The sequence below is a fragment of the Cynocephalus volans genome, chromosome 16 (genome assembly GCF_027409185.1).
Source record: "Cynocephalus volans isolate mCynVol1 chromosome 16, mCynVol1.pri, whole genome shotgun sequence".
NCBI classification, from domain to species: Eukaryota; Metazoa; Chordata; class Mammalia; order Dermoptera; family Cynocephalidae; genus Cynocephalus; species Cynocephalus volans.
In genome coordinates, this window is record NC_084475.1 from 18,300,155 (window position 1) to 18,315,479 (window position 15,325).

General features: G+C 39.2%; 1 protein-coding gene across 7 annotated transcripts in view; it reads left to right on the top strand.

The window, feature by feature from the left end:
• TNRC6C (trinucleotide repeat containing adaptor 6C) overlaps positions 1-15,325 on the top strand; it is a 150,043-nt gene that overhangs the window by 103,889 nt on the left and 30,829 nt on the right. For 6 of the 7 annotated variants that reach the window (XM_063081352.1, XM_063081354.1, XM_063081353.1 and 3 more), the window contains 6 exons: positions 4,070-4,285; positions 6,157-6,323; positions 9,140-9,220; positions 10,652-10,709; positions 12,828-12,970; positions 14,849-14,998. In XM_063081352.1, coding sequence (XP_062937422.1) covers positions 4,070-4,285; positions 6,157-6,323; positions 9,140-9,220; positions 10,652-10,709; positions 12,828-12,970; positions 14,849-14,998 — 815 coding nt within the window. The remainder of the gene's footprint in view (positions 1-4,069; positions 4,286-6,156; positions 6,324-9,139; positions 9,221-10,651; positions 10,710-12,827; positions 12,971-14,848; positions 14,999-15,325) is intronic. The other variant, XM_063081356.1, reaches the window with a different exon arrangement.

Genomic DNA, 15,325 nt, shown 5'->3' on the forward strand with positions numbered 1-15,325 from the left:
GCTGTGAGCACAGCAGGAGGCATAAATTCAGACACGTCCAGAGGAGACGACAGAAGATGTTAGATATGGAAGACTGGATCTCAGCCAGAGATATGGCTAAAGGTAGAGCTATGGGAGAGTGGCAGTGAGCAGAGGGGCAAGGTCAAGAGTACAGATGTTTAACGTGATACTGTTTAGAGCACATTTAAAAGCTGATAGAAAGGAGCAAGTAGAGAGGAGAATGGATGCAAAGGGAGGAGATCCCTGCATCCAGCAGGAAAGGGATCACTTCATCCATCTTGTAGAGAGCGGTGTACAGGCAGGCCAGGCTGTCAGATTCAGGGGCACCTCCTGGGATTCTTTTTTCTCTGGGAGTATGGAAGCTGCCCGCACAGTGTGGAGGGGGGGGGAGTGGGAGCAGAGTTGTGAGCAGAGGGGAGGCCTGTCTTAGCCCTTAAAGACAATGGAACAGAGAGCTGACCGGGGACCCCTAAGGGGTTTTATGGGCATTAGCAGGACCCAGAAATCACAATACACAGGGAATAAATAAATATTCATTTATTCAGTGTGTATTTGTTGGGACCTACTGTGTGCTAGGCAGCACTCTAGTTTCTAGGGACACAGCAGAGAGCAAAACAGTCAAAATCCCTGAGTGGTGGGGCTTACCATCTTGTGAGGGAGACAGGCATCCATGAGCGCATCTGGGAATGCTGGGGAGAGAGCACAAGCCAGCAAGTCTGAGTGCCCTGGGTGGGGACAGGACCTGTCATCGTGCTCAGGAAGCCTCGGCATTTGGGAGCCTGTTTGGATTTTGTCATAAGCATTCAGCACCTGGGGTGAAAGGAGTGTTGTCTTTCTTTCTGCACTGATTCAAATACCACTGCCCTACAAAACCTCCCTGGGTTCACCAGCCGGATATGCTCCCCACAGCCTCCTCCCAGATTCCTGGCAATTCACTTTCACCTCTCTGAGGTGGCCACATCAGGGTTCCTTTATGGATCTCAAGACTGTTTCAGCCTCTCCCTACACTTCAGTATCACAAAACCAGGGGTCAGAAACCTGGTGGTTCATGGGCTGTACCTGGTTTCACCAACATGTCTTTTTGGCCCACTTTTTTGCTATGAATCAGCATATTTTAATGAAAATGTTTTATATAAAATTTCAGATTTCTGGCTTCCTTTGGAAACATGGACTTTCTGACATGTTGGATTCACATGGCAGCAGTCAGCTAGAGCAGACGGGCCCACGTGTTCTCTTTTGCCACACTGCCCGCCCCCAGTGGTTCCCAGCACTGAGGCTTTTGATCAGCAGCCACTGATCATCTAATGTGTTGCTAGTCTTCTCACACTGGCCTCTTTACACTTCCTGGCTTGGGGTGTTCGAATTTGTGGTTCCTAATTTTTTCTAATATATGACTAACACACTTCTAGGCACTTACGTTTTATAAAGTACTTGAGGGAATCCAGAAAAGCAGGATTTGAAAATTAAGACATGGTATGGTCTAGTGGGAGAGGCCAATAATATCAAATTTAATACAGCTTGATCAGCATTATATTAAAGGTCTGCAGAAAAAGAAGTGGCCAATTATAATTAGTGAAAGAAAGATAAAGATAAGGATCTAAAATTTCAGTTGCTTAGGCATTTGTTGAGTGTTTGCCATGTGCTTGGCGTTTTTAGGTACTGGCTTAAATATTAATGAGATGGCTGATGGCTTTTAAACTTATGTAAACTTATGAGCAATCCAGTTTATGAAATTACACTTCATTTCCTAAAATAATACCAGTTTTCCTCAGGCTCACAGAAAACTAATTGATATCAGCATAACAGGAATGGGACAAAAAGGGTACTAAATTCACTTCAGCAATAGACACTGAACAATGGAGATTATATTTAATGCTGTGTATTTAAAATTATTTTCAATCTACTGAAAATTCTTGCTTTGCATCACAATTATCTAGTGAGTCTCGGTTTTTACCATCTGTTCTTGAGCTTTTCGTGTCAGATGGCATATCCATGATGTTGATGTTAGTGAGGCATTGTAGGTAAATTTTAGTCTCACCAGAGATCAACTTTAAAATGGAAATATTCTTGATTTTTGTGTAGGCGAGTGTTCTTCCATTTATTTCTAAGATTTTGAAACGTAATGCCTGCAAATTATTTGCCTTCTACATAAAAGTACTGTATAGACATTTCTGTTGCTCTTCATAGGAATTAAAAATTCTGTACAAATCAATTAACTATAATTACCATAGTCTTAATATTTTTCTTAGTTTTGGCTTAGTTAAATAATTTATAGTATTGTCTTTCAAAGAGACGGAAGTACAGTGATGACAGATTCTAGGTGAATTCATTAATTACCTACAGGTGACTGGGCTTTAGCAACACCTAAATTATTTTAACTTCCCAAAACATCTATAATTTTTATCAGCTATGTTAATTTTCCTTATTTAGTTTTGTCCCTTTAATTTTTAAAACTACTCCCAATATACTTTATTGTTTACTGTGTCATTATAGGTAATATTGTAGCTAGCAATTGCCTGCAATAACTGATTAAGGCTAACTCCTCAGTTATTGGTAATAATTTGCATATCATATTGCTCAGCATAGAACTTGTAATTTAAAATGATTCATAGATTGGATGTCCTTTTGTCGTAAATCAATATTGCTGCATTTTATTAAAATAAAGAGCATCTAGGGAACTGACTCCATGCTATTTTTAGTCAGAGATTTAATAAATTTCATAATTGAGATAGTAATATCTACATTAAGACCAAATCATTTAAGATTTGTGGTTAACTATTTGCACTTTATACCATAAGCATTTGTCTTGCACGAAAAGTCACATGCTTTCTATTCCTCGGTTACCACCTCACATTTCTATCTCTGAGAAAATACACCTAAATGAAAATTGCAACTGATACAAGCTATCAATTTGACTTATCAAGAGTATCAATTGAGCCTATGACAAAAGCAAAATGATTAGAATTTGAGTTGATTTGGAAAAGTAGTTTATGTACATGATATAAAATGTTTTATGTACCAACGTGTAAAGGGCATGGGCGTTTCTCTTTGCTGCTTTGTCCCGTGCCCCTTCTGTGCCTGTAGGTAACAATGCTGCCTCCTTCCAGATTCATCACATACCCTTATTTTGTTTTCATCAGGAACCAGGATGGTTTTGCAGTAGGACTAGGCAAAAGAATGTAGAAATCCTGAAAAAGGGTTGTAGTCAGTGTGCCTGTTGGAACTATCTTGATTTATAATTCCTCAACTCTGTTCTATCTTTTAAGACATCTCAGATCTTTTTCAGCTTGTGGGTGGTACCATGGGAACTGGAAGCATTCTCTAGTTGTTACTTTACCTTAATGTGTTTAATCTGCTGTCTTCTCATTTCTTTGCCCAGATAAATTGATCTGTGTCTATGATGGTCAAAATATAAGGAAGAATAATTTTTTGGTATAGATCTGCAGCTTGTAAATTTTTCTTAGAAGAGAATAATGTAAGATATAATTTCTTTTAAATTGTTACGTATAAAACCAGAAGTAAACAAGATACTTTTTAAGCATGGTTTCAAATTCTTTTAAAACCTACTATGTTCTAAATACTGTGAGTCTTTAATGTTGAATGGACTTTTAATTTTAAATGAGTGGAGAACAGGAGCAAGAAAATTGCAACTGTATATTGATGTTGATTTGATCATCACATATTACACACAAACACCAATAGTCAATTCTGGATACCACCAATATGTATAATCAACTATGTTTCAGTTAAAAATAAATTAAAAAAAAAAAAGAAAATGGCAACTTTAAAAAGCTAAAGAGCTCAGATGGTTAGAGCACGATTTATAACACTAAGGTCAAAGGATTTGGATCCCATACCGGCCATCCACCCAAAAACATAAAAAATAAAAAGCTAAACATATCTGATTAAATACATTTGTCTCCTTTTTACTTTCTGTTAAAGGCCTTTCTGAGGATAGATTATCTTGAAATTAAAAATTAGCAATTCAAATTGAAAATTGAATTATATTTTTACTTTTTCTCTTTCTTTTCCTTTTATTATTTTTTCTCTCCCTTGGTACCCTTTTCAGTTTCATCAGGCTGGGGAGAAATGCCTAATGTTCACACAAAGGCTGAAAACTCTTGGGGAGAAGCATCCTCCCCTTCTAACCTGGTTGATAATGGCACAGCAGCGTGGGGGAAGCCACCCAACAGTGGCAGCGGATGGGGAGATCACCCGGCTGAGCCTGCAGTGGCATTTGGAAGAGCCAGTGCTCCTGCGGCCACCCCAGCCCTGTGCAAACCAGGTAAGCCTAGTATTCTGCTTGCCCCGATCTGGCAATTTAGAGATGGTTCGAAGTATTTTTAGAGGGATACTTCTCACTGAATTTTAAAACTACATTTTTAGGACACTTTCCTCATTATATTTACACTTAAAGACTGACTTTAAAACAAGACTATAAGGAAATATTTGCCGTATTTGACACATGAGTACAAAGGAGTTTTTGTTGTTGTTTTGGTTTTTGTGTGCTTTTTGTGGCTCACTGGTAGGGGGATCTGAATACTTGGCTTTGGTGTTGTAACACTGCTCTGTAACCAACCGAGCAACTGGCCACCATACGTAAAGGAGCTTTTGACAGAAGTCCATGCCCTTTTTTTCCTTCAAAAATACATACAAGATTAAAAGCAACCTAGCTATATATGTTTGGTACTACCAGTAGCATCCACACTTCTTCAGCAGTATTCTTATACCTGCCACTTCAAATCATTTAAAACTGCTATTTCACTGAGCAGGGTAGATGAAGCATGTCATTCTTTGTTCTTGAGTTAGTTTTTGAGAACACACGTTACTCCACAGCACTTTGACACTTCTTGCCTTGCTTTCATGTGGTAAACAAAATTCCACTTTAGGTACTCTATGTTTATGCTTAAGCAACTTGAAAAAAGAAAAAAACATCATACATTTTCCTCCCATTTTCTTAATGTGTAGTGAGTGTACAGGTAATCCACATTCTTAGAAATGTCTGTATTATGTTTACCAGGTTGAATTCTTTTAATTTCCAATATGATACTTATAAAATTGACAGAAGTATAAGATTGCTGATTTAAGTTTGATATTAAAATTAATTGTTCACATGGCTGCAGAAACTTCATATTTTCTTCGGGCATCATTAGATGTTCTAGATCTTGAAATGGAACTTTATCGGTTTTGTGTTTTGTTATTTTGCTAATACTGGATAGTATGTTCCATATAATCACCAGTCTGCTGGAAGTACTTATTTCATTCATGTTACTTTTTGTTACAAATCTAAAGGATAAGAGAACTTCTGGGGACTTAGAGTCCTATGCCGTTTTGAGGCAGTATATTCTGATTTTAGAATTTGTCTTTAAAGGCCCAGTTTTATCCCTATTCAGCTTGCAAGCATCATATCTTCATCACCTTAAAGGCCCCAGCTAACTGTACTGTCACTTAGTCTTTAGCCTTCTTCAAGTTCTTCTAAGAAGTGAAAATTTGGGGTAACTTTGACACCAAAATTGACTTTGTATTTTAAGGAAGGAGAAAAAAAATCATCCTGAATTTAAAACTCAGTAGTCAATGTGTAGCTCCATCTGCCTAAGGCCTATATCTTGCTGATCTGTGAGCATCTCCTGGGAGCTTGTCAGAAATGCATGCTGCTGGGCCCAGCCTCAGACCTGCTGCATTTCACATGATCCCCGGCTGACACTAACGTATGGTCAAGTTTGTGAAGCACTGGTCTATATGACATAATGCTCACAAGTTTGGATCAGCAGTGATTAAGAATCACAGCAAGGACAATGACATTTTTCAGGAGTCTACATTTTAGTAGCCTTTTCATACCATGCAGATATTGCCATCTTTTCCTGTAGCCCCCTAAGACTTATTTTTCGAATGTCAATGTTCCAAAATAATCTACACTTGGTTAAGGAAGTTTGGAACAGCACAGACTACAAATAGCTCAAGTTTGAAGAAAAAAATATACATATATATTACATATCTAGTAAGAGAAACTCAATTCTTAGGTCTGGGGGAAATGAAGTAGTAAATAGGTAGATTGCAGTATACCCCTTTTGTCCTGCCACCCCTAAATTACTTGTAATGAAGCATTGTCTACTTTCGGGATGGAGAATTTGATAAGTTCACATTTACTCTTTCTAGCTTCAAAATCTATGCAAGAAGGCTGGGGCAGTGGTGGGGATGAAGTGAACCTCGGTACCAGCCAGTGGGAGGATGAAGAAGGCGACATGTGGAATAATGCTGCTTCCCAAGAAAGCACCTCCTCCTGCAGTTCCTGGGGGAATGCCCCCAAAAAGGGACTTCAAAAGGTATGCACAACACTCTTAAAGATAATAAACTCTGAATCTTAAAACACATCTAGTTTAACAGTGGTATCTCCAATGAATGAAATGAATCCCCAATGAAAAGATAGACCTGAGGTTCTTAAAGTGATCTTAGGACCTTGGAGGTCTCTGAGTCCCTTTTAGGAGTGTCGGCAAGGTCAAGATTATTTCATGACAATACTAAGACCTTGTCTTTTTCATGCAAGTTCTCCCCTCAGTATAGGATGAGTTGTCCACAGACGGTGATATCACAGCACAGTGTGTACAGAAACACGCATGAGAATCCAGCTGCTTCTGCTAAGCCAGACGTTATAGAGATTTACAAAGGCAAAACAGTGCTACTTTTCTCACTAAAAATTTTTGTTTTAGAAAGTATAGTTATTTTTTCATTTAAAAGATGTTATTTATGTTGTCATGTAATGGGTTTGGCATTATTTTTAAACGAAATTAATAAAAGTTTTTGAATCTCTCAGTTTTACTTTCTAATGTGGCAAATATCAATAGACACACCTCATATAAATGAAAGTTCCTTGGGATCCTCAATCTTTAAGAGAATGTAATGGGGTCCTGAAACCAAAGCACTTGAGAACTGTTGAGGTAGATCATTAAGTAATCTTGAAACAAGTGGGATATGAAAAACATTATAAAAACATGAAAGAATTTTTTAAAACAATCTTGGAGAGGACTTTCTAACTATGACTGAAATCTAAAAGCCATAAAATAAAAGATTTTTAGATTTTAAAAGATAAACATAAAAACTGAATATGACAGAAAATACCATGATCAAAAATAAAGACAAATAGCAAACTGGAAAAAAATATTTGTAACTCAGATTACAGAGAGAGCTGGTCTCCCTTACACATAAGGAAAATTTCTAGAAATTGATTTTTTTTAAATCAGCCAGTAACCCAATAGAAAAATAACCAAAAATGTGAATTGCAGATGATCCAAATGAAAGTAACTTAAATGTGCATTGATGGGGTAACGAGTTAAATTATGCCACATCCATTTTATGGAAAGCTAAACATTTTTGAAAGGAAATTCTACACACACATATAAATCCTACATATATATTTTATATATAATATGATGTTTTGTATTACATATATATTTTATATATATTATATATTGTATTTTTACATATATATGTACACATATATGTAAAATTTAAAGTACCCTCATGTGTGTGTTCATGGAAAGCTTTGTATTATCTTCTTTTTATGAGGATTATTTGAGATGAGTATTATCTTTCAAATCTATTTTTCCACAAACTTTTTGAAGTACCCTCGTGTGTGTGTGTGTGTGTGTGTGTGTGTGTGTGTGTGTGTGTGTGTGTGTGTAATGAACAGATCACTAAATAAAGCAAGGTACAGAAAAAATGTATAGAACATCACCAACTTTGTTGGGGAAAAGAAGAAGAAAAAAAGTTTGTGTGTGTATGTACACACACGCGCAGATAACAGCTTTTGTACAATGTTTTAAATTCTCTAGAAGGATAAATAAGAAACGGCTGAGAGTGGTTTCCTCTTGGAGAGAATAGGGGCTAAGCAGATGGGGTGGTGAGAAACAAAAGATTCTTTCCTTATACTTTTTTTATACTTTTGAATCATGTGCATGTTTTTTAAAAATTAGTTTAAAAAAGCAGTTAGCGGTAAGCTGAACCCAGAAACTAAAATCAAGACTCTCTGTTCATCAGGAGTAGAAGTGATTACAAACATCAAAAAGAAGTCTTTTTACAATTGGGCTGGTGAATAATGTGGTTAGTAATGGGACCAGAATTACCAAATTGGTAAATTAAAATGTTGTATAAACTTGGCTAATCTGGCTCTAGCAGAATAGTAATAATTAGAATAACCCCAAAATAAGCTGCTTCCTTGAAGAAAGCAAGCCTGTTTTTTTATATTGCTCCATTATATTGTTATGGAAGGCTCAGTTTTGAAAAGCCCTGTGAAGACTATTCATAGAGGGGGATTTTTTAACATTGTATTAATGCATCATTAGAGCCTTTGTAATTATAGAATTGCAGGAAAATTATTGAGAACGGTTTCCGTCTTGCCCCTCGGCTCTTTTGTGGTGCCTTTGGGCCCCTGCCCTCTTTGTTGCCCTTTTTTTTTTTTTTGCAGCTGGCTGGTACTGGGATCCAAATCCTTTGACCTTGGTGTTAACAACACCGTGCTCTAACCAACTGAGCCAACCGGCCAGCCCTGTGCTGCTCTTTCTTTGTATACTTGGCTTTTCTCCTCCACCTCTCCCTCATTGACATTTCCCTACTTACTCCTTTTCCCTACCCCAAAGGCTATGCGGAATGACTTAGTTAAAAAAATTAACAGGTTTTTTCCTCCTTTCTTGTTGCCTTTTCATTCATTGCAGCAAGCCCCTCTGTGTTTTGTCATTATTTAGAATAAAGCTTATAAAAGGGCAAAAATCATGTAATTTTTAGCAAACTTCACATAGGGCCATGTTCAAGGAATCACTCCTTATGATTATTTGATAATGGAAGAAGTATATATTTGTGATGAACTACATTAATTCTACAGGACAGAAATAATTACCCTGCTTTTTTTAAACGTCCTTTAATTACACACATATACCAGCCTGCAGATGCACCCTGAAGCCTTCCATTGTATTATCCACAAAATACTGTCAGGGACTTCTGGGGTACAGGACTGTTCAGCATTAATACTCGTATAAGAAGATTCTCTGACTTTTAAATTACCACTAATTTAGACTTTCTCCCATTTCTAGAAGAAATGCATTCAAATGTAACTCCTAGACTTTCCCCTGGCTACACTTTGTTCTAGGGCATGAAGACATCTGGCAAGCAGGACGAGGCCTGGATCATGAGCCGGCTGACCAAACAACTCACAGACATGGGCTTCCCGGTAACTGGCAGCTTCTTTTACTGCTACCTACCATGTTCCTGAAATGAATAGCCTAAGTGTTTCCTACCCGTGCTCATTGTGTGTGGCAAGGCAGGAAGACTGCTTGAGGGATGAGATTATTAACATGATCTAACTCTTAAATTCCCCTTTTACTGGACAGTTTGGGTTAGAAATCATTGCTTTGAAATTCCGTGGGTCGTTGCAGAGACCCACATAATTTCTTTTAAGAAAGGTGTAGGAACCTTTTCCTAGAGTAAAAAATGCTGTGTGATTTTTAATTTTCATTGATTTATACAATTTTATATTTTAGTTTATAATTAAAAGTTAATATTATTAGTTTATGCAGTAGATTGACAAAGATCATAAGAGAAAACTTGGTAGAAAGTACTGAAGCTTCATATCCAGAAAACGTGTTCTAACCAAACCTATGTAGTTCCTGAGTTTCCAGTCATGTGTAGGGAGAATTCAGATCACAGGGTAGTCTCACGAAAGTCTATCAAAGTCTGTTCAGTTCCTAAGATTGGATGACAGGAATTCAGAGAGTGAGGGATGTTGCCCATATTTGCCATGCATTTCCTTCAAAAGTGTTCTTTCCAGATTCTTATTCAAGTGCGCATTTATCTTTTGATTACTTGGATGAGCCTAAAAGAATGAGTCTGGAGTGGCCTCCGTGTAGAGGAGGGCACTCACCCTTCACACTGGGCACACAGGCCCTTTGCAACAGGCCGGGTGGTGCCTCTGTGGCCCAGCATCTCCCTGGGCAAGACGACAGGAGGATGGCCAGGCCTGCAGGGAGTCCAGATTGACACTGTTATGGTATTTCACTGCTCTGGTAGCCTTGACTGTCCACCGAGATTAGTCTGTTCCAATCATAGGGAGAATTGTCAAAATGAGTCTACTCGTTTTGTTTTATTTTTCTGTTTCTTCATGAAAAGTTGTTGGTGCTAGGGTTCATAAAGTAGGAAAGGAAACTCTACGCTCTGAAAGTGACCTTAACATGCTGCTGGCACTAGAGAGAGGTGGATAGAGATGTGCCTTGTTGGGACAGGGGTCTGTGCTGCCCTCCCTGGCCGCACGTGTCAGTGTCTGTGGCTCTGCTGTCCTGGCTCAGACTGCATCCTAGCTGAATCAATTGCTACTCAGCATTGTATAGAAAACGATTATGGGTGTACTTACAAGGTTTGACTGACACTCTACATTTTGTTTCTAAAGTGCTAAATACAAGTTTCTTATTCTAAAAATCAACTCAATACTTTTTTGTTACAAGTATTTTTTTATTTAAAAACATTTACCTCTAACCTCACCAGCAGAGAAAGTATTTCTAGTTCCAAAACCTAATACTATTTTTCTAAGTTGATAGTGATTAAACTGTTTGCAGGCTTTTCCTTTTGTTAATGTGCACTCCTAGTGAAACTCTATTTTTCTACACAGAGAGAGCCAGCTGAAGAGGCCTTGAAGAGTAACAATATGAATCTTGATCAGGCCATGAGTAAGTAATATTGACATACTTAAAGCACACTTTTTTAAAACGTACCTATTGGTGAAGTTTTACTTTCCAGAGCATTTAATTGTGATCATGGACTGATAGTTGAATACATAGACGCACCAGGACACAGTGAAAGAGCAGCCATAGGATGCACACGCTAATCACAGAGTGAGTCCTTTGGGGCCAGCGGGCTTTGCAGACAAATGGCCAGTGCCGTATTTGAAGCATGTTTGCTTTTTTCATTTTTTCCCAGTACTTCAATAAATAGATGACTTTTTTCCCACTATTTTGAAGAGAGGTAATAATGACGCTCTTGAAGAGAGGCTCTAGACCACATGGCAGACATCCTTTGGTACTAATGGAGCACATTCCTCATGCCTTACCCCAGAGTGGGCCCACTAAGGTGCCAACAGGAGCATCACCATGCTGGCCAAGCACCTACTCTTACTGAAACATGAGAGTTACTGCCAAGGAACAAGCAACCCTAGTTCTGGAGATGCTTTAAAAATAATTATTATTATGTTAAATATTTATATGTGAAATACAGTTGGTTCTCATTATTCCAAATAGTTATGTTCTTATAAAGTTGCCACAAACACTGAATTAACCAATACTGAAGCAGTGCTCTTAGGGGAAATACAGGGTTGGGTTCCTGTGAGCATCTGGCCACATTTTTTCAACTGATCGATACTCAACCTTATTTTGTGTGTGTTTCTGTTTCAAGACACTCTATTTAATACATATTTCTCAAAATAATTATCTGCCATATTTCTTTATGATCAAACATTAGCCAAGAAGGGGTTTAACATTTTTCTCACCCTGGATAGTGCGACCATAAATTTCTTTGGCTTAGACTTATAGCATTGTGATCCACTGTGCTTTTATTAATCATTCATTATCTCAGGAATTCACAAATTTAGCTGCTTTTCCATCTTTTCCATAGCTTTATCACATACTAGACATGTTACTTTAGCACTTTCTGAGCAACTTCACTTACTTACAGCTCAGTGAATTTTCTCTTCCTTTTTCTGGATGTACTGTACCATTGATTCATGAATACTGAACTCACTGCCCACAGTGATATAAACTTGTGCCTGAGCGAAGCTTCTCAAACACACGTGTTTTCTCTATAAGGCACATCACAGCCTTCTTGTGCTGAAGAGCACTAGACAGCACTTCACTACGCTGGGGGACCATTTTAAACACTGAAAGCACCAACAGAAAGCACAAAAATATGAAAAACATGTTACTAAAAGGACCACAAAAAGGGCACTTTTTGCAGTGTAAGATCTGAAACCAGAAGGCTGAGCCTTAGCTTGCTTGCCTTGAGCTGGGAACGTGAGCATCAGGCGACTCAAAGTTTTCACCAATCTATACATGTCCACAAATGACCACAAAAGTGCCACAATAATTAATATGAGGGTTATAAATAATTTTTAGCAAGCAGGCAGATTTACAAAAACAGAATCTATGAATAGTGAGAATAGACTGACCATACAATCACATGCAAGTGCTGACACATATGACACAGACGGCCAGGGCAAGAATAATCAGTGTGAGCTGGAGGGAATGAATTCTGACTTCTTAGAATTGTGACATAGCACAAAATTAAAGTGGGCTAAACAAGTACTAGTCCCTAGGTTAAAAGACTCACAGGGACAGAAAGAGTGTCTGTCTCGCCAACATCAGGGAAGAGTCCTTGTAAATAACACAGGAAGTGATGGCCGTGAGGCAGGAGAGGAGCTGTGTTAGTTAGACAGGACAATAGCGGAGGCCCTGAGAAAGTAACAGGGAGGCAGCCCTGGGGAGAGAAGACAGGCCCAGCCCCTGAGGGGTCAGCAGTGGCCAGTGGCTGGAGTGGAGAGGAGCAGAGGGCAGGCAGGGTCAGACCACAGACATGCGTGAACCGGAGAAGATGTGCTGGTGATGAGCAAGCTGTCAGGCTGAGCCATAGCAGAGCCAAGTGCTCTCTTTATCCCCCGGCTTCCCTTTCCTCCGAGGGGTCGAGGAGTCTTCATCCCTCCCTGAGGCTTTAGCTTGTGCCTGTCTTGTGCTCAGTGCTCGTGACTGATGTTCATCGGGCGTTCTGTTTTCAGTGTTGTTGTGTTTGTTGTGCTCCAGGCGCTCTGCTGGAAAAGAAGGTGGACATGGACAAGCGTGGACTGGGAGTGACTGACTATAATGGAATGGTCACCAAACCCCTTGGCTGCCGCCCACCAATCTCCAAAGAGTCTTCCATGGACCGCCCCACCTTTCTTGACAAGGTAGGAATTTAGGTGGTTTTTTTGTTTATTTTTTTAATAGGAGAGCTTTTTCATTTGAACGGTATCCTTCATACAAGCCAGATGAAAAGCTTGCTGGACTGTAACTTTAAGTGACTTTTATCCATTTTTTCTAATACATATGAGGATACTTCAAAAAGTTCATGGAAAATAGAATTGAAAGAAAATATGTATCTTTCCCTGAACTTTTGGAAGTACCCTCATGTGAATATTTAACTCAAGGGAGACAATGTTATATTTCATATGATGTTGCTAGGAATGAAAAATGCTGAAATGGAAAACTGATTTTCATTTTTATTTTGTGAACTTGGCTGGTTAGCTGCTTCAGTTTGTCCAACAGATAAGGGTCATCAAATTTCTATGTTAGCATCTCATTTTAAAAACATATGCACCAGCCAGCTGCCAAAAAACCCAAAATACAAACAAACAAAAAAACATAGTTTTTCCATTTGGATGATATGTTACACGTTTATCCTCAGAAGAAGAGATTAGAAGTGATGGGGCTTGAGGACTGTGTCTGGCTGGCCCTTGCTGATCAGCCGCATTAGTGACCACCACAGGTGTCTGTGGAAAGCTCCCTGGATGTTTAGCAAGTCCCAGCCACCACTCAGTCCTTTCAGTGTTGTCACATGTCCCCTCTCCAGATAGGGGTGACTGGAAAAGGGGGGAAAAGCATCAATCAAAATGTTGACCCTTGAAAATAAAATTAAAGCAAGAAAGGATACGTTTAAATGACAACAACAAAAAAACAGAAAGACTCACGGAGGGGAGGAGTCTTCCTGTCACTGATGGGGCTTTATCTCTGTTCTCAGAGTCCTTTACCACACACTACACTGCAGAAGGCTGTAGCTGCTCAGTGGCCCAGAGTGAGGCATAGTCTTCTGCCCTTACCAGTGTGGCCAGTGATCAGGTACAAGATGCCCTGTGACATTGGGATTTAAGATAAACAACGAATAATTTTTGGAACATACTTACACTAAAAAAGTAATTGTTGTTCATCTGAAATCCCAATTTCACTTGCGTGCTGTATTTTTATTTGCTAAATCTGTTAACCTCAATTATGGGACCCTGACCTATTTCCTTATCTTTAAGACATGGAATAATGCTGCAGGCTGGTTGTGACACTAGATGAGATAAGTTTGCATAGGGCCTGGCATACAGTGTGACCTCAGTAAATGTTAAAAGAAAAAGATTAATAGGTTTCTGCTTTATAACTTACCCTCTGGGCCGACCCCGTGGCGCACTCGGGAGAGTGCCGCGCTGGGAGCTCAGCAGCGCTCCCACCGCGGGTTCGGATTCTATATAGGGATGGCCGGTGCGCTCACTGGCTGATTGCCATGCGGCCGGTCACAAAAAAGACAAAAAATAAAAAAAATAAAAATGACTTACCCTCTTATTAGGTTAAAGTCTATGAAATTGCTAGGTTTGTAGGTCAAAAACAGTTGAATGTCAGCAGAATTCACCCCAATGTCTACCTAGAGCCTTGATAATAACTTCTCAGAAAGAACCAGGTTATTTGAAAATGGGTATAAAGTGTTTTCTATGTAAGAGTTTTACCAGTGTTTCTGTCCCTTTGTCCTTACTCCTACCCAACACGGGTAATAATGTATGAGAATATTAGAAGCTAATAGATATGTTTGTAAGATATTTTAATAATGACAACAGCATCTTAATCCTATTTCTCTTTTTCTTTTTCCCCTCTTCCTTTTGCCCATGTTCTCCATTCCCTTATTATCCACACTTTTTTGATCTTTTAATTTTTTATTCATCCATCTCCCTTTCTATTTCCTTGGGAAACTATGTGGTGCTTTGTCTGCTGATGGACACTGCACACAGCTCACCCTTTCTTTCTCTAATCAGGATGGCGGCCTCGTGGAAGAGCCCACGACTTCACCGTTTTTGCCTTCCCCAAGCCTGAAGCTCCCCCTTTCAAACAGTGCACTCCCCAGTCAGGCCCTGGGTGGGATTGCCTCAGGGCTGGGCATGCAAAACTTGAATTCTTCTAGACAGGTAAGGCTATTGGGAGAGAACAGAATGTGGTCTCTGTTTTAAAAAATGTGTTTGAGGGGCTGACCAGGTGGCTCACTTTGGAAGGTGTGGTGCTGATAGCACCACGGTCAAAGGTTTGGCTCCCTGTACCAGCCAGCTGCCCCCCCTCCCGCAAAAAAATAAAGAATGTTTGAGACACAAACATTCTTATTCTTAGTTAATACCTCTATTGAAATATATAATCGAATATGTAAAGGTAGTTGCAATACTGCAAGGAGGGCTGGCCAGTGATCTCTGCTGGTTAGAGTGTGGTGTTATACACCATGGTCAAGGGTTCATGGCGAGCTC